The following is a 19612-nucleotide window of genomic DNA, read 5'->3' as shown; positions in this document are numbered from 1 at the left end:
TATGTAAAATCTCTTTTCCACACAAACATTAGCTATCTTCTGTTCCCGGTCCACATCTCTTTTTTCTTAAAACCTCTCTGTTCTGGAGTCCTCCATCCTCCCCCTCCATCGGGCCTCTGTGCCTGCTGCAGAGCTGGCAGTCTGGAACCTCTCCATTACTCCAGCAGTTCCCCATGATAATGGAAATTTTTGGAGAATCTGCCTGTCTGAAAATACCATTATTTTACTGTCACACTTGATTTATAGTGCTGGGTACCTAGGTTAGAATGACTTATTTTTTTCCCCTAAGGTTTTTTTTAAGGCACTGTTCCCTTCTCTTCGAACTTTAAGTGTTGCTTTTAAAAAGTCCGATGCCTTTCTGATTCCTCATCCTTTGCACGTGACCTTTTATAGGGAGTGGCGATAGGGTCAAGCCTTGGATTGACCTGTGGCAGAGCCACATACAAGTCCCAGCTTGAAGGGCAAAACCCTCCTAGCACAATTAAGCTTGACCTTATAGTCCTTCCTTGTCCCCAGGTAGCTAATGGGTTATGGGAGATGCAACAAGTGCTGCCAAAACAAGGCTTGAATAACTAAATAGATTTGAAACTCGCAAGAACATTGTAAACAGGTTGACCACTCCCCTTGTTTTGCTTTGTGTGATCTGACTATAAAATAAAGCTTCAGCTTACAGGCTGTGTCACCGTTTCCTTATCCAGGCAGAGTGATCCTACCTAGATTAAATGTATCTGTCTTCTTTAATCCTTCACTGCCCCTCCTCAGGTTCACCCCTGGCCATTCTGGACACAGTTCAACCTTTCATTTCTTCTCGTAAGTTTTAGTATCTAATCTTTACCCCTGGCATTCCTACACTCTGGGATGATGTGCCTGGCCTGGGAGACTATTTTTACTCCTTGCTCTGTGTTGTTGGCAGGCCCTTTTCGTTTGGAGACATGTCCATCAGTTCTGGGAAATTAATCCGTGTTATTTGTTTGATAGTTTCCTCTTGTCTATTTTCTCTCTTCTGGAACTCTTATTAATCAAATGTTGGACAAAATGAGATTGATCCTCTTATTTTCTCCCCCCTCCCCCCCCCCCATTGTCTAATTCCCTGTATGTGTGTTATACTTTTTTACTGAGAAACCTCTGCCCCTGACCTCCAATTCTTCCCTAGGGACATGTCCTTTCCAAACAAGTTTCTGCAGATTCCTGCTTGGGAGAGGAGGAGAGATAGAAGTTCCAGGTCACTTGAGATCCTCAAACAGGGTAGGTAAAAGGACTGAGTAGCCCCCAGAGTTCAGTAAGTGTCTGACCCCAGTGCCTTTTGCCTACCTGGGGTCTTCAGGAGGAGTGTGTCGCCAGCTGACTTTCTCCCTAAACTATACATTTCTGTGGAAGTGTATAGCTGCAGAGGGTCAGGGAGAGGACCTTAGGTCTAACTGCTCTGTGTGCAGACTGAATTGACCCCTTTATTTTTACCTCCCTCTGCAGTTTCCACCCTGACCCTTTCTGAAGCTGCATAGGACACACCATCTCATTTCTCACCAGTGTCTCTTTCTGCAGGCTTTCTGTCCCTTTCTTCTGGAAGAGTGAAGCCTGCTCTGCTAGTCAGATCCTTCTCCATCTACCATCTCTCATGCACTTCGGTCTTCTCTACTATTCTCTTGGAGGTTTGTAACCTTTAAATTATTTTACCATTATTTCAGTAGGATTTCTTTGGGGTGGACAGAGAGGCAGATTAAATGTATATGTTCAATATGCCATATTAATCAAATGCCTTTTTAACTGCCCTTTCTTCATTGGCTCATCAGCATTTTAAGAAAATTATTTTACTGCAGTAAGAACATGTAACATAAAATCTTCCCTCTTAAAACACATTTTTAAGTATATAATACAGTAGTGCAGACTATATCTCACTTAAACATTTAAATATTCTCAAGCCTCTTCCATATTAAGGAAATCAGGACTAATAAAAAATTTCCCTTGATGCCATGACTTCTTGTACCTACTGCATTCTCTTTTCCTTCATAGCCAAACTTCTTTAAAGAGTTGTCTCACCTCTTCTTTCATTCTCTCACCTCTTCTTCAGCACTCGCCAATTTTCCAATCTATTGCCACTACCTTCTGAACTCATGCATTTGTAGCTGAAAAACTGCATGTTTTCAGACAAAAACAACAATCTCTCCATAGACAAATACTCTAAGCTGGAGGGAGGAGCAGACAGACACCCTATAACTGCCCTTTATGAAAAAGCAGCCTTTTCTAAATTAACTGTCTTCCCCCACAGTGACCCAATATCAAATGAAGATGACCTTAGATACTGTTTGCAGGGACAAAAAGCACAAGTAAGGAAATGTTCTGAGATCAACTGTCCCAATACAACCAAAGCCCTGGAAGAGCAGGCACATTGGAGGCACTGCTCACAACCTGCCACTATGGGCAGTGACCCTAAGAAAAGTAAACCTCTGTCCTGACACGCCTTCCAGCGCTCAGTTCAATCAGCTTTCATTTGGATTTAAATGTATGGAATTCACCTACGATAATCCTCCCACCCCTCTTCACCACCATATATACATATTCTCTAAGGATGAAAGGAAATGCCACCTCCAAAACTATATGTTCTAGACAGACTATGAGCCATTTATTAGCACCAATAGTCACACTGTTCCTTCCATCCTAGAGTTGGTTGAAATTCAGCCAATTCTATGAAAGTATATGCTAAAATTTTGCTGATGAGTACGCTAGACCCAGTCATTCCTTGGGCTTAAGTGAAAATAAGTAGATAAATGAGTATTTAATGTATATTGTGGTTGAATTTTTTTCCCATTTTGACCACTTCTTAATTTTCAACAACCACAATCATTACTGACCTTATACTGTAATATCATGTGATATATATGCTGTTGTTTCCTTTAACTGGAGTTGCCAGAAGCCAATTCCAGCATGTCAGCAGGGCTGAATCATCTGGAAATGGCTGAGGGCATTTCCCCAAACCTGAAAAGGAGGCATAAATGATTGCTTGCTGCCAGATAGCTGAGGGCATTTCAATCTACATATTATTGCCTCCTGCTGGCCAAACACCTGAACAGCCTTAGGTAGTTCCCCCAATCTGACAATGGATTCTGTGTACTAAACCCTGGCCTTTGATATGTATATCTACCTTGCTTTAGGACAATTTGTGTTAATAAAAAGCAAGGGGTCCAGAGAGACAGAAGAACTTGGTTCCTTTAGCTAAGTCTTCTCTGGCCCCCCATAAGCCTTCCAAAATTATGTTTCGTCTCTGGACTCTTGATTAATTTACACACAGCACCTTCTCCAGATTCCTAAAACCCTTCTAGATGCTGGATCAAGACCCCTGGCATGAAGTCCTCTTCCTTCATTTATCTGCCTAACTCTTACCTGGCCTCTCAGATACCACCTCTTCCAATACCCTTTCTTAACCAACTATACCCTACTCCAATTTCTCATAATAGTCCTTCTCTTACTGATTACCTGTCCCATGCTCTGCCTATTACCCTCCCAGGAGTAATCACACAGTACTCTACTTGTTTATAAAACACACTTCCCCAAATAGTCTTTGAACTCAAAAGCAAGGATCATTGCTCATCTTTATTTTCCAGTTTATAGCAGTGTCTGGTATTTAGTAGACATTCTAAAATGCATGTGAAATGAGTGAATAAATGGATGAATAAACATGCTATTTAGACTTAAAAAAATTTATAGAGATGGGTCTTTAGAAAACATTTAGTCCATCCTATTTCATCCAAAGTTCCCTAAGCAAATATTTCCTAAGAGCTGTGCCAAGATATTAAAACAAAGAAATCATGATCTATGTTCAATAAAACATAAACACTTTCTAATGTAAAGAGGATTAAATAAAAATCTTACCGGCAAAGTTCCAGGCAGAGATGCATCAAAAAAAGATACTAAAGAATTTGGAGGTGCTGCAAAGTGGACTTGAGATCCAGAGAAGAGTTTCGAGTTGGAGGAAATCTGGGCATGAATTTCCAAACCCACCACGGCTGCCCACTGGTGTTCACTAAAGAGAAAGATACAATGGTTAAGCAATAGTTAGATCTGTCACCATAAATAAATTTCTATGAGCCTAAGCCACAAATGTTAATTTCCTATTTGTTTTTAACTTATTAACATTTTATTTCCTTACATTTAAAAATGTATCATCTTGTATTAGTGATTAAATCAAAAGCAATTCATGATAAACACCTACAAGACCAGCAAAATAAAATTCATTTACAACGTGGCAGAGAGTTCACTGTACAAACAGTAGGCCACAGAGAAAGGAACAATTTGACATCTTAATTTAGAAATGGGTATCAGGTAGTGTCTGCTTGGCTGACTTCAGTGAAAAGCAGCCTTTTCTAAATTAACTGTCCTTTATGAATTAATCACTCAGCAAATGAAGAAAGCTGACCTTGTACACATTTTTAGAGTTAACGTCAGGATTCTACTACTAGAGAAATAATGGTAAATAAATAGCTGCACATCTCATTATTTAAAAAGAGAAATTCTGTTTATGTTTTCAATTCCTTTTTATAACAATGGCTCACAAGTAAAATTATCAGTGACATGGATGTAATCGATCACTACTAAATAATACTCCTGGAAATTTTGTGCACAGGAAAACATTAAACCATCAGATTTGGGGTTTTTTGTTTTTTGTTTTTTTTTGTCCCCAAATCACTTTCAGTTACCCAGATGTAGGTTCAAGTTCTTTTGCTTAGTTGCTTATGTTTGATGGCTATAAAATCTAAGAAGCTGTTAAAAGCTATAATTTCTCTTATCTGACCACCCCCCTCTGTTGGATCTTTGAATGTCCCATAAACAGGTCTCTCCAGGTTCTTATAAGTGTCCCTCTGAAACCCGATTTGCAGATAGTCTATTCACCATACTCTTCTCATACTTTGTCTGTTCCTATCCTGCTTTTTTCCCAAGCAATTTTCTATATTATCTAGATTTTTGTTTACATGTTTTAGATTTTGTTTCAATCATTCCAACATATGAAGTTCTATATCTACAATATTGTGAGATTAATTCCTTCTTTTTACAGTTTGGAAGCATCGCCTATAATTGAGAGGAATTAAATGAAGACTTCGTTAGAAATTCTGCATTTCCCTAAAACATTATTCAAAGTACTTTTTCAGTTTCGTTATGTGAGAGAGAGAGAAAAAATACTTTCCATTCGCAGTGAGGTGATCTAACTTATGAAAAGTACAGAAATCAATCTTCTGGACACTTTCCCCTCTGTTCCTCCAACTGAGAAGCACAAGTAATGCCAACCTAACTATCTCATAGGGTTAACAGAATATTAGCCATGTGCCTTATATTTACGTATTTAAAAAGAAACTGTTTTAAGTCTTATGTAGTAAAGAATTAACAGCCGTTCAGGGGATATCTAGCAAAATAAGCAAAGCTCTCTACACAACCAGAGCGAAGCTTTCTCGTATTGGCTGCATCCTCTTGTGTCTAGACCAGTGATGGCGAACCTATGACACGCGTGTCAGCACTGACACGCATAGCCATTTCTGATGACACGCGGCCGCATGCCGAGGATGAAACATTTGCTGCTCCTGAGGATGAAACATTTGCGACTAGAATCTTGGAGTTAGTTTTTTTCCTCAAAGTGACACACTACCCGAGTTATGCTCAGTTTTTTGGCGAAGTTTGACACACCAAGCTCAAAAGGTTGCCCATCACTGGTCTAGACACACATGTTCACCATGAAAGGCCTCCGCAGAAGGTGGTGCTTCCTGACTACAGACATGAAGCCACCACTATCCAGCGCTTATAGGTAAAGCCTCCCTTTCCACCTTGAGAAGTCTGCTGGCCCATAGTAATGCTAAATGTCAGCTAAATAAGATCCCGCTTCTAGCGTCACAGACCCCACTGCTGGGACGATTAGGAAGGTGACTGAATCCCCTCTTCTGTCTGTGAAGCTTTCAACTTAACACCTGCGACTTCACACATGCGAATTCCCCCCCCAATACACCGTATATCTATTCGAGGAGAGCGGTTTCTGTGCGGAGGCGGGGCTCACAGAGGACACATTCTGTGCTTTCAAGGCTGCAAGTTACAGCCCAACGCCCTCCCACTCAACAGAATGTCCAAACTGACTGCTGAGCTGAGTGGCCACCATCTTCCCAGTCCCGCAGTTGCAACCTCACACAGGACTGGGCAGTATGGTATGAAATCGTATACCCTTTCCTCGGCTTCTGGGCCGTGACGAGGGGCTGCTGAGCCACTGAGCTCTGTCCCCTTTTCCCGCTGGACCTGGACCCAGTCGGAGCCCCTCTTCCGTGGCGAGGACCGCGGTCAATGTTGGCTAAAATCCAACGCCTTGCAGGACAGCACCAGCGCAGCACGGGCGCCGCCATTGCCCCTCAGCCGTCCGTCGGTCGACGCAGCCGCCCTCTGCCGCGAGGGTCTCTGGGAAGTGTAGTTCTGGGAAACGTGTAAAACTCTATAGGCTCCAACAGGAAGACTTCTGTTCCCGGCGAGCACTGCGAATCGAAGGCTGCCGGCACCCTGGCGGGGAGGGGAGGGAAAGAGAAATCGAGGAGAGCGAGTGAGGGTTTCCGGGTCAGAAGGGGTGACTCCTCCTAGCGGGGAGTTGGAGAGGTTTGCGACTGGGAGCCTGTGTTAAGAGTTTGAGTGAGAGCAGGTGGTGAGGAGGATCCAAGGCTGAGAAAAGTGGCTGGGATTTTATACCACAGTTAACGTTTCGAATTGAAGTCAATGACCTTGACCTATCTCGAAGACTTCCTGAACCCCCAAACCCGCTCTATTAATTTCTCTGTCTACTGTCCCACTTCACACACCAATTTGTGCATTAATGCAACAAATACTTATTTGCGAGTCTACTCAATACCAGGCACACTCCTTAGGCACTGGGGATGAAGCAGTGAACAAGACAGTATGCTCATGGAGCTTACATCTTGGGAGGGAAGACATACAGAAAAGTTAACAAAAACCGGATACTTTGATGCAGGTGAAAAGTGTTAATATTTAAGCAGAGTTGCTTGGAGACAAACAGACCTAGGTTGAGCCTTCTAGAGCATTTTAACTTACAGGCATAACTCGTTTTATTGCACTTTGCTCCACTGCATTTCACAGGTGTTGCTTTTTTTAAAAATATAAAATGGAACTCAAGACCCTCCAAGAGCAAAAAGATGATGGCTCACTGAAATACTGTACTTTATTATGGTGGTCTGGAACCCAAACCCAAAATATTTCTGAGGTGTGCCTATACTTGCTTTATTATGGTGGTCTGGAACTAAACCTGCAATGTCTCCGGGGTATGCCTGTATTCTCCTTTATGTTCTTGGCCAGTATTCAAAAACAGTCTCATATCAAGTCTTATATGAGAGGAAGCCTTGATAGCAGATGCCATCATTCCAGCAGACTTCCTTTATTTTTCCTGCTTGGAAACTCATACCCCTTGTTGAAACTATCATTGATTTCCTGCATTTGTACACACAACTTAGATTAGTCATTCGGCCATTCTCTATTGTGTCTCCCTATTTTAATTCTCCACATAGTACTTATGACGATCTGATGTTTATGGAGAATTTGTCTTATTCAACACAGTATTACCAAAATACAAAATAGGCCCCTCACAAATATTTGTTGAATGAAGGGGGGCAGTGTGGATAATGCATTTGACAAAGGATGGCATGGATGTCCTCTTTTTAGGAGGGAGGTGATGAAATAGTGTTGTGGTGGAGGCAAAGAGAAATTGACCTATGTGAGACAGCTTTAGAAAGTATGAGTGAAGGATTTGGTGATGGGTTGGATATGATGGTGGAAGGCTAACTCCTAGATTTCTGGCTTGTACAACTGGATGAGTGATAGAGCTAGTCACTGACATAAGGGAACTAGAAGAGAAGAGGATTTGCAGAAAAATATGAGTTTGGTTGCCTTAGAGACTTACAGGAGGAGAAGTGAAGTAGGCATCTTTGATGCCTAATTGAATATGGAAAAGGGAAAAAGCCACATAGTCTGCATTCTTCACTTCACACTGATAGATTTTCAGCTATTGATCAATAAGTAATCTATTAATTAGACAACTATTACCTACAACTATCCCCATTAATACTCCGATACAAATATGATATGCAATTTAATTCATTTCTGTAGCCAATTTCAGTTACTCTCCTTAAAATTGTCATTATTTACTTTTTCTATCCATTTTATTATTTACTTTTAATATATCATTGATCTAAATTGCTACACCAGAAGTATTTTCACATGATCAAAAAAGAAAACAAGAGAAATGACAGAGACTGCAGAGTACAGTTAGAGATTTGTTCCGAAGTTTATCTCTAATTATTGTTCTCCTATCGTGTTCAGATCACTCTTTAGACACTTCAATCGTTTCTCTCCTCTGAGTTTCTATATTTCCCACCTTTACTCTAGGATAGCTTGGTTTCTCTTTCTCATGTAGCTCCTCAGGTCTTTCTGGCCCAGACTTGGGGTCAGGAGAGTTCCACCTCTGATAGGCCTGCAAGAGGAGAGAAAACCCTGTATCTCAGAAGTGAGCATGGGCATCCTTCAGCCAAAAGGAAAGGGAGCACCTTGCTACCTTACCATTGCTGATCAGCATGCTTAGGAGGCAAGTCACTCCCTAACAAGAAGAGCTGGGATGTTTTTGAAAAACCCTGTAAGAGATAGCAGCACACCTGATGAAAGTCCTAATTTTATGGGCAAAATGCGCTATAATGGAAACATCTTATGCAGTGATAGCATATCACTTCAAAGACTACCACCCCACCACTAGAGGGAGAGAAAATTCTATGCATGAAAGTGGATTTGATTCCTTTTACAAATGGAAACCTTCCCGTTCATTGCATATTGCACAGCCTTTTCAAAATCCCAGGAGAGCTAATGGCTCTATTCTCCCCTCTAGATTACCTGTCATTTCCCGAAATGCCCACTGGTTTCCTCGTGCTTGATCTAGTGTCTAGGAGTGCACTGTTTTCTAAGCATCCCTCTTCTCTTGCTCCTTAGCTCATCAGGTGCTGCCACTGAACCTCCTACCATGGGACCATTTCTTGCCTTCCTCTGCATGCCAAATCAGATATCTGTCAGAACTCTTACTGACAGACAGCTTTCTACCCGAGAGAGCTATTTTGGTTCCACCAAAAAGGTAGCTGTCATCTGGAAGACACAGAGATTTTCATTTTCAAGAAGCTCGAAGAGGTAGCAGGACAGGGTTTCGAGCAAAAAACATTTTCTTAGGGAGAGTTTCTCAGCTTTTATTTTATTCATGTAATCGACATCGTACAAATAAATTTAGAACAAGTTGTTTTTTTTTAAAAAAAGAGATGTAAACCAGAGCTGAATTTCAAGTTGTTACTTATAAAGTATACCTAAAGTAGTAAGAAAGTATATCTAAAACACTATGCTTGGTTTTATTTAGTATTCTTCAGAGAGCCTTTGAATATCAGAGTTGGAACGCATTGGCTTCCCTCTCTGTGTTTGACTTAAAATCCCCAGGTATCTAAAGGAACACATTGATTTCTGAACACAAATCATTTGCCCCCAAATCTACGTTGTGTTTAATTGTCATCACTTTCTTTCTCATCCTTTCACTGGTTTGGGAATGGGGGTATGGTGCGAAAACATGGGATTCTAGGGCTTATAATATCCTCAGTAACCTAGTACAATGTGAAGGAATGATATAAGTGGTTCTAAGTTTCCTTTTTTTTTTTTAAATGAAGTAAACAATTTTAATACAAACATTAAAATTTCAAGTAAAATTAAAAGATAATTCCTATTATTTATTTTAATAATATGACATGGCAGTGTCTCTAAAAATCTACTTATATACAACTTTGAATCTTAAAATTAACCTATTCTTTAATAAACTATTTTTGTCCTGTGACAACAAAGGCTTTAAAGATGGTTAGCAGACTAATAAACAGAATGCCCTTTGCAGTCTAACAGAGCTGGATGTGAACGCTTGTCATAGTATTTCTTTAAAATATATATATATTTTTATTGACTTCAGAGAGGAAGGGAGAGGGAAGGATAGATAGAAACATCAATGATGAGAGGGAATCATTGATCAGCTGCCTCCTGCACGCCCCCTACTGGAGATCGAGCACAACTTGGGCATGTGCCCTTGACCGGAATCAAACCCGGGACTCATCAGTCCACAGGCCGACACTCTATCCATTGAGCCAAACCAGCTAGGGCCATCGTAGTATTTCTTAACACAATTATGAGTTTGGTCCCTCTGTGGGACTGGTAGTTTCTTTCTGTTTTATAGCTGTAGCACCCAGCCTGCTGTCTTGACATTTTATGACATGTAGGGAGGGAGTGAGGGTAGCTGGGTCAGTATAAATTCTCTTTAAAAAAGGAGGGAAAAAAACCTCACCTAAGGTGATGTACATACGAGAAAAAGTGACAGCAAAAATTTTCACACAGGAAGAAGTGGTACTAGAGGAAGTCCTATTTTGGAAAAAGTCCTGTTTTCTGAAAACATAAAGTTCCTTTTTAGAAAAGCCACATTTTAAGACCAAGTTAAGTGCCATTATGGGAAGAAGAAAGACAGGGAATAGGTGCATGCCGGGCAGCCGAGAGAACAGGATTCATTTCCTTTTATTTAACCATTAAGTCTTGATTCTGATAAAATACTGATGTGGAGGGAACAATTCCTTTCTCTAGAAGATTGCTTTGAGGCAAAGAAATCTATAACTTTTTCTTCCTTTCCAGGGCAAGGAATAGGACAGCCCTGTCCAAAGTCTTTGTAGAGATGAAGTGCCATCTGGGGGAGATAGGCCAGTGCATTGCTGCCTTTCGGTTTGCCCAGCCCATAAACTGTAATCTCTCCACGTCTTAGCTTCTTCGGTCTGGTCTCAAGGAATGGTTTGCTGTTTTCCCGGACCCTTTCTTTTCTAGAAATCTGCATAGTCCTGGAAGCAAACCAGAATTATGAGTAAGAAATAAGTTCTACTTCTACACATCCCTGTGACTCACCACTTATTTGAAAGAAGGTACTCCTCAGTCAAAAGAAGTGAGTCCCAGAACATGTTAAGCTTTGTGTCTCTGTAAGCTATGTTTAGCATGTGGTCAGATCCTTGCTATGCACTAAGAAGCTCTAACCTTTGTGTTAGGGAATTGGGGATTTGGCTTTGAAAGTTAAGGAGCTTTTAACACACACACACACACACACACACACACACACACACACACAGACACACTTCTAAGCAGGATCTTATTTCAGAATAGTACACAAATAATGATCGAGAGCTTTTAGATGCTGTTTTTGTATGTCAGATGGTTCTGTTGGTTTTAAGTTTAAAGATTTTGAGGAGCAAAAAGTCTGATATTAAAGAACTAGGCCACCAAGAACCATGGGCTTTGATGACACCTTTCCCACACTGAATGAAAAATGAACTCCTACTTGATAAGTGAGGGGACAGTATATCAGAATCCACCAGGTGGTCCAGAGAGAACAGAAAGGTGTATCTTACACATCGTGCCAGGTAATCCATGTCCTTACCTATGAGTTTCTGAACTGGGATCTGCCCTTGAACCAAGAATGGATGGGCTGCACAAAGCAATAAAGGCTGAAATCTCATGGGTGGCAGAGCCTTCAGGGCTCACTACCATTTAACGTATGGCTATTGAGAGGAAATTTTTCCATAAAGAGGTGCCAGGTTGCATTAAAAATCAAGCAGCTCAATTCAAACACATTAGCAATTAAACGTTACAACTCCTGAGATAAATGCAAAGAGAGAGACAGAAAAAAGTTCCCAGTGACTCATGAATACTCATTTTAGAGGGAAAGACCAGCACAGACATTATTCATGTCTCCTTGGAGTCTGATTCTAGATTCTAATTCAATAAGATTTGATAACTTGACCCAACAGTGATTTCAAGTTGATGTTGATTTTACACTTAGACCAGCTTTGCTACTAAAAGGTATTTTCACTTCTCTCACATGTAATAAAAATGAAAAGAAATGATGTTAAGAGTGGGACTGAATACCGTGTTTTTCAAAAGACAAAAGCAAAATTACATAAAATGCCACCCTAGCAAATCAGAGCCCATCTAGCCTAATATCCTATCTGTGTTCATTCTGTAAAGCTGTTACCATTTTTTGCCACAGTACATTGGTATCAGTGGGAAACATTTTGCAGTGATTCAGAACCCATGACTCTTAAAATTTTGTATAGATTCATTAAGTAAATGCAATATGTTTTGTTTGCCACACCAAAATTCACATCATCTGATGAAATGTTCTCACAATTTATGAGGGTCAGTTTGACATTTCACAATCTCTCAGTTTAGTGTCCTTAGTAGATGTCAACATGAAGAATCTTGAGTTTAGGAAAGAAAATATTTGTCTTGCTTAGTTTTCTAGACCAGCAACCAATTTAGATGCCTGGGGCCTTTCTCTTGGGATCTATGACAAGAGGACATTAGCTGCTGTGTAACAACCTCCCTTATAGAAATTCTGTTTACTGTAGCTCACTTCCCCAAGGAAGACCAAAAATATTTTGCCATCGGTCTACATTGTTTATTATCTCCTTCTGGAAATGTCAACTAGACTTATCCTTATGCCCTTGTGTTCTCTTTACCCAACAGAGATCTAAGGTGTTACTTAACTTCAAAGTGATAATATCCCTTTGCATTGGTTCTGTGGGGCAATGGATCATATGAACTGTGCTCTCACTGTGTAAGTGAATAGTTGTTGTCCATGGAGTTGCAAAAATATAACTGAGTAGGTGTGTGTTTTGTTGGATTTCTATGACTCAAATGTTGTGTTTACTCTTTCTTTTTTCAAAAAATGCTATTACTTATTTTCAGTTGTCAAGAAACAGCAGGCTTGGAAGTGGTCATTTTTACTCTCTCTGGAATGTAATGTGGCGGGACAGGCCAAATCACGGGAAATTAATTCGTTTCTGTTATAAGGCTCACGTGTCTGAGGTCCTGCTCTGCCTCCAGTTCTGTCTATAGCTAAAGTCTGCTCCTTTTCAAGGGGATGCTTAGGAGACAGCCACCCAAAGATTATTTTCCATAGCAAAAGCCAGGTAAGACATAGAATGTAATCTTTGTTAATTAAGGTAGAGGCAGAAAGGATCACTTCACTTCCTATATTTTTAAACCACATACTCTTGAAAGAGCAGTTAACATTTACTTTCTGAGGCCTCACATTGCCTGATAGTACTTCTACATTATACTACCTGTGCCTTTTGATATAAGATAAAAACTATAATATTCCCCAGGTATGTGGTCTCACATAAGTCTTATCTACATCAAGAACTCTTCTCTGTTATCCCCTGGTATAAAATCAACTAATAAGTTCAATTGAACAAATATATATAGGCCTGACATTTTCATAATTTTATTTTTTTCATAGATTTATAGTTGAACATGCTTTTCTTTCAAGGTAAACATCTGCCCCCAAATTCCCTTGCTTTTCTTTTTTATATGCTTTTAAATGGAGGGCTTTTGTTTCAAAGATTCGTTTTGGTGTCAGATAACTTCTTACATTACACTTAGAGAAACCACAAAAATCCAAAGACCAAATGTGTATTTTTATTTTATTTACTTTTATTTTTTAAAGCTTTTAAAAAATTGATTTCAGAGAGGAAGCGGGAGAGAGAGATAGAAACATCAATGATGAGAGAGAATCTGTGATCGGCTGCCTCCTCCATGCCCCACACTGGGGATTGAGCCCGCAACCTGAGCAACCCTGACTGGGAATTGAATCGTGACCTCCTGGTTCATAGGTTGACACTCAACCACTGAGCCATGCTAGCCAAGCTCAAGTGTGTATTTTAAAGGTAAACAACATTTTTTGCTGATTTCAGAATATTAGTGATTTTATTTTCCCTACGACAGAACAGGGCAACCATAATAAAAAAATCTTCAATTAACATTGACTTACATTCAACATAAAGCACAGATGTAGAAGAATTGGTTTAAAGAGTTATTGAGCAACATAAAACTTACAGTAAGCCAAGATATAACTAACTCCTGAGTTATCTGGGGTCTATAATTAATTTTAAAAAATCAAAACACTTAAAAAATAGCCTTCTGAACCAGCGGTTGGGGACAACAGGGGGGTGGGAGCATGTGTGGGGAGGGGTGTGGGATGGGAATGGGGGCATGAGGACAAATATGTGATACCTTAATCAATAAAGAAATTAAAAAAAATAGCCTTCTGTGTTGAATTCTAGTGTGATGCTGCTTTTTGTAGAATCATTTCTATAAAATGTGAGTTTAGTTATAGATTGCAAGTGACTCAAAGATGTTACAATATAAAAGAAAATGATACTCTAGAGTCTTTGTTCAGGGCTGTTTGGGGCTCTTTTAGAATGCTCAGTTTACTCAGAGGACTGCTTTTAATCGTCCGAAGCAAAAGGAATTTCATAAATTAAAATGGTTGGCCAGATGGAATTTCCTGATTAATTTTTTAGTGTTTGGTGTTAAACATAATAATAAAAAGAAGAGTTCTGAGAGTAAACCCAATTAACATTTCATAAAATTCATTGCTCTAGATATGGCTTACCCTTTATTTTTATGGTTTCCGCCCACCATCTTCCCGGAGAACCTGACTAGCTTGAGAAACAGAGCATTGCCAACTCCCCTCCCTCCTGCCCAGTTGTTCCTTCCCTTTCTCCTTCGCTCAGCTTCCTTCTGTCTGTTCTCCATCCATTCACTAGTCCTTACTAGGCTTCAGACACCCTTCCAGGGCTTCCTCTATCCTGTTCTTTATGGATACTCGTGGAGGGAACAAGTCACTGCCGCTAGAATGGACAGGAGACTCTTAATTCCATTTGTGATCATAGACTAGCTAATCATTTTATGAAAACTAGTTATTGTGATGTTGAAGCAAAGGTGGATGTTCTTACTATATTTTTCTTTTCTTTTTAAAAAACATTTTCAGCTTCATCGATGTGTAATTAACGAGTAGATTGTAAGATATTTAAAGTGAACAACATGACGATTTGATATATGTATGCATTGTAAAAAATCACACCATCACTTTAATTAACACACCCATTACCTCTTTTGGGGAGGGCAGGGAAGAACATTTAAGTTCTATTCTCGTAGCCAATTTCAATAATACAATAGGGTGTTATCACCTATGTTTCTACATTAGATTCTCAGATTTATTTATTTTATAACTGAAAGTTTGTACACTTTTACCAACCTCTCCCTCCTTCCCCCACTCCCTAGCCCCTGGCAATCACTTTTTTACTCTCTGTTTTTATGAGTTTTGCTTTTTTTAAAAAAAAAAAAATTTAGATTCCACATTTAACCTTTGCACTCGGATGTCGAGATTAAAATTACTCTTTGAATGTATCAATAATTTGAAATATTAAAAAATCCAAATAAGTAAGTTTGTATGAAAAGAAACTCGTTTTTTATTCTACTGCCGCGCTTTGTAAAATCTGGGGTATTTAAAAAATTAAATCCCGAGTAGAATAAAGGAATCGAGAAAAAAGCAAGCGAGTACAAAGGGTTAAGTGGTACCATGCGGTGCTTGTCTTTCTCTGAGTGGCTTATTTTACTTAGCATAATGCCCTCAAGATTCATCTGTATTGTCATAGATCACAGGATTTTCTTGTTTTAAAGGCTGAATAACATTCCATTTTATATATATACTACATTTTCTTTATCCATTAATCCATCAGTGGGCACTTGGTTGATTCCATGTCATAGCTATTGTGAATAATGCTGCAATGCACATGTGAGTACAGATATTTTCAAGGTAATGATCTTGGGGTTGTTCTTCTTTGTCAGATATACCCAGAAGTAAGAGGGCTGGATCATATGCTATTTTTAATTTCTTGAGGAACTTCCATTTCCCTATAGTTTTTGGATGTCCCCATTTGCATTCAAGATAAATATATTCATTTGGATATTTGCGACAAACGTTTGGAAAGAGACTCTGTCCTATTAGACTGATATTTTTGAGGATAAGAACCATATCTTTTATGTATCATGTCCCTTCCATTCTCAAAAGTAGGCTAGCCATACTGGCCACCATCTACCCACTGCTTCTGGGAATTATTTACCCTTCCCATCCACTCCATCCACGTGACTGCCAAGTGGAGTTAGGACTCCATGCCAGGGCTGGCTCCATAGTTTAGGGGATCCAGTGCAAAATTAAACTGCAGAATCCCTTGTTCAAAATGTTTTAAGAACTTCTAGATGGCCACAGCAGAGCATTAAGCCAAGTATGCCATCCTTCGAAGCATTGGTCTCTGTGTGACAGCACAGGTGTATGCCCATGAAGTTGGACCTGCTCTACACGCACACACACACACACACACACACACACACACACACACAGAGCCATGGCTTATTGGGTCCTGGCGGGGGGCGGGGGGGACGGACTATTTGACCCACATAAGATCAATTAGAACCCTTTTTTGGTTTATGTATTTGTACCAGAACTAAGAAAAGAAGCTTTTCCAACTGGGTAAAACTAGGACCTATCAGCAATCTTGTTTCCAGCCATGTGAAGAAAGCAATCAACGTGCTCAACAATCCCTCCATTGAATCTCAGACATGTGCAAGGAGTTTTGCTCATGCCCCCAATATAATCTAAGGTCCTGATAGCCTGCTAGTGCTCCTGCACCCTTGCAAGTTACCCTCCAATAGCCTAGAGGCTGGATCAGATGACCTTGTGAGCATTTTCAGGATCTGTAATTCTCTGAGTATATAATCAGGTTCTGTAAGACAGACTTCATCTATAACTGTAATGTGTATGAACACAGAAGAGTGTGTAATTACTTATTTCAATTAGTCAAGGTGTAAAGAACAGTCATTTGCTTAGTCCTTGATCGTGTAGTGACCACTGAAATTTAAAAAACCTGTTTCTTTAAGGTGGCCATCAGCCAAGCAATTTTTTAGCAAGGCGATTCTGAGAGCTTCCTTAGGGGGAAAATTTAGGTCCAAGCAAAGAAGACCTCATACTCCAGGAAACCTCCATCTATCTCCATAGTTTCAGTCACTTTCTCCGTTTCCCATAGTACAACTCCAAACAATTTTCTCAAAGAGGATTCAGAAAACACTGGTAAATGAATAGAGATTGGCTCCTGGCAGACCTCTTAACTGGCATTCTCCTGGGAGCTAGTTTTAAAGCATAACTTTAGGGGCAAAGCACAGTCAATTTCCATGGACTGGGGCCTGGGCTTTGGTATTTTCTGAGGTTTTTTTTTGTTTGTTTTGTTTTTAATTATCACATTAGTCAGACTCTTCAAGGGAAGAAACAAGGATCAGGATTAAATAAAGGTCATAACTGAAGTTTAAATTGAATAAGTAGTTACTTCCTAAATATACACAGAAATTTAGGGGAAACTTAGCTGGATTTATTGTGCTATCTCAACTATTTTTAAATAAAAAATGTACATAGATTAGAATCTGTCCCAATGAGAAATAAGCAATGCCTCAAATTCATGAAAAAAAACACACACAAAAAACAGTTTGTCACAGAATAATATTTAAGCAAATTATCATTCCTAGGAAGACTCTTTTGTTTAGGTCACCTCTTTGTAAGTTTATAGATGAAGATGCTAGATCCCAGGATGGTGAAAACTCCTATCTTCACAGTGTGTACCGAGATCCACCCAGACCTCTTCCCCTAACTCGGGCTGGGTTAATATCCAGAGCCCGGCTCTGTGCCCTGCCTCAGAGGTGAGAAATTGATATGTGTCATAATGATGACTTGCTCTTACATTAATATTTTTAGTTCTTCAAATTGAATAAAATTTAGCTTTTTATCTCCTAAGTAAAAACAGAATAAAGCTAAGGTGAGAGCCATACGACTTAGAAGGGAAAGAAAGTCTACGGAGACAATCCCTAAGGGAAGGTCTTCTACAAATGTCCCAAAGATTAGGTCCATATGTCTTTCTGGAACTTTTGCCAAGATAGTCACAGGATCAAAATTGCTTCTTCATGGCCATTATGCAGTGTCACATCTTACAGAGCCAGAGGAATCCATTCCAGACATGCAGGACACACATCCCTTCAGCTTCTGTCTCAGGCAGGCTGTCAGCTAACGCCACAGCACAAATCACCAAGGGCAGTCAGAGCCTTAGAACTAGTCCTGCTAACCTGTTCCTTACTGTCCTAATGCAGGGCAGCCGGGCCCCCGTTCTGCATGTGGCCTTCCCCATGCAGCCACTCCCAGACTAGAACAAACAGGGTAAGAGAGGGAGCAGGAAAGAGAGGGAAGAGGTTTTGCCAGGCAGAGGAGAGGAAATAAGTCATATATCCAAGAACTCTGTAGCACATAAATTTCGACTTGTGCTGCCAGTCCTTTAACTGGCCAGAAAGCACACTCCAAATGCCACGCCTCCTCAATGTTCTCCTCTCTCTCTTCCTCCCTATGGTCTGTTCTCCACAGCTGAATGCTCCTGAGTGTTTCCACTCTTAGAAACAGTATGATTCCTGTCAAACCACAGCTTCAACTTTTCAGAAAAGCTCTTGAGCTTTCATTTCTGTAACCGAGACCAGCAATCTGTCATGTACAGTGTCATTTCCAACTGACTGTTGGAAATCTCCACCTGGATGCCCTGCCAACACCTTGAAATCAACATGTCCACAAGCTCAGCATCTTCCTTCCTGAATGCAGTGTTCCTTTCCTGAACGTTTTTCTGTTAATAATAAACCACTCTCAGTGATTCCGGCTACCGACATTGAAATTACACATGAATCTTGCCTCCCCTGTACTGTCACACATGTTTGGTGATTGCCAGGTTTCTGGCCTTGGTGACTAAGCAGAGATGTTGCCTCCATTGAAGAATAAGCTGGTGTGTGGGACAGGATATTAAGTGCAGCTTGGGACACATTGAATTTGAGATGTCAGACATCTGAGAGTGATGGAGCTACCAGAATGGGGTAGAACTTGGCCTCTGATCTTTTATTCCTGAGAGCACACATGAGGTTCCTGGATCAGAGGCAGAGATATTATAACTGCATGGGTTGCTCACAACCCTGCCCTTTCAGGACGATGCAATGAAAGCCAACTGTCACCCTCTGTGTGCAAAAGGGTTTTTGGATTATAGCAGAGGAACTCCAGAATTATGAATCTGAAACCTGTCACAAACATTTTCTCAAATATTTTCCTCTGGACATGTTATTGTTTTAGGCTTTACATTTAGGTTTACGATACATTCTAAGTTATTTTTTTAATGGTTCAAGTTATGGATAAAATTCCTCTTTTTAAAAGTGGATATTCAATTATTCCAGCACCATTGATGGAAAAGACTACCATTTCTCTACTGTGTTGCCTTTGCAACATTATAAAAACAATCAGTTGTTCATGTATATGTATTTCTATTACTGGACTCTCCACTTTGTTCTGTTTATTTCTATGTCTGTGTTTACTCCAGTACAACACTGTGTTGATTATTATAGCTTTATAATAAATCTTGAAATTGGTTAGTGTTGTCCAATTTTGTTCTTCTTTTTCAAAGTTGTTTGGCTATTCGAGGTTCTATCTGATTTCATATAAATTTTAGAATCAGTTTGTCAGTTTCTACAAAAATAATTGCTGGTATTTTGATTGAAATTTCATTGAATCTATAGATTAATTTGAGGAAAGCTGATATGTTAACAATATTGAGTCTTATTTAGCTCTTCTTTG

The 19612-nt window shown here is 39.8% G+C and overlaps 1 protein-coding gene across 2 annotated transcripts in view; it reads right to left on the bottom strand.

The window, feature by feature from the left end:
* GATB (glutamyl-tRNA amidotransferase subunit B) overlaps positions 1-6388 on the bottom strand; it is a 79817-nt gene extending 73429 nt beyond the window's left edge. For both annotated transcript variants that reach the window (XM_079770891.1, XM_079770892.1), the window contains exons 1-2: positions 6196-6388; positions 3868-4018 (exon numbers count right to left, since the gene is read on the bottom strand). In XM_079770891.1, coding sequence (XP_079627017.1) covers positions 3868-4018; positions 6196-6371 — 327 coding nt within the window. In that variant the 5' untranslated portion in view covers positions 6372-6388. The remainder of the gene's footprint in view (positions 1-3867; positions 4019-6195) is intronic.
* Between the last annotated feature and the right edge of the window lie 13224 nt (positions 6389-19612).

Source organism: Cnephaeus nilssonii, assembly GCF_951640355.1.
Source record: "Cnephaeus nilssonii genome assembly, chromosome: 5".
NCBI lineage: Eukaryota > Metazoa > Chordata > Mammalia > Chiroptera > Vespertilionidae > Cnephaeus > Cnephaeus nilssonii.
This window is presented reverse-complemented; position numbering and strand designations above follow the sequence as displayed.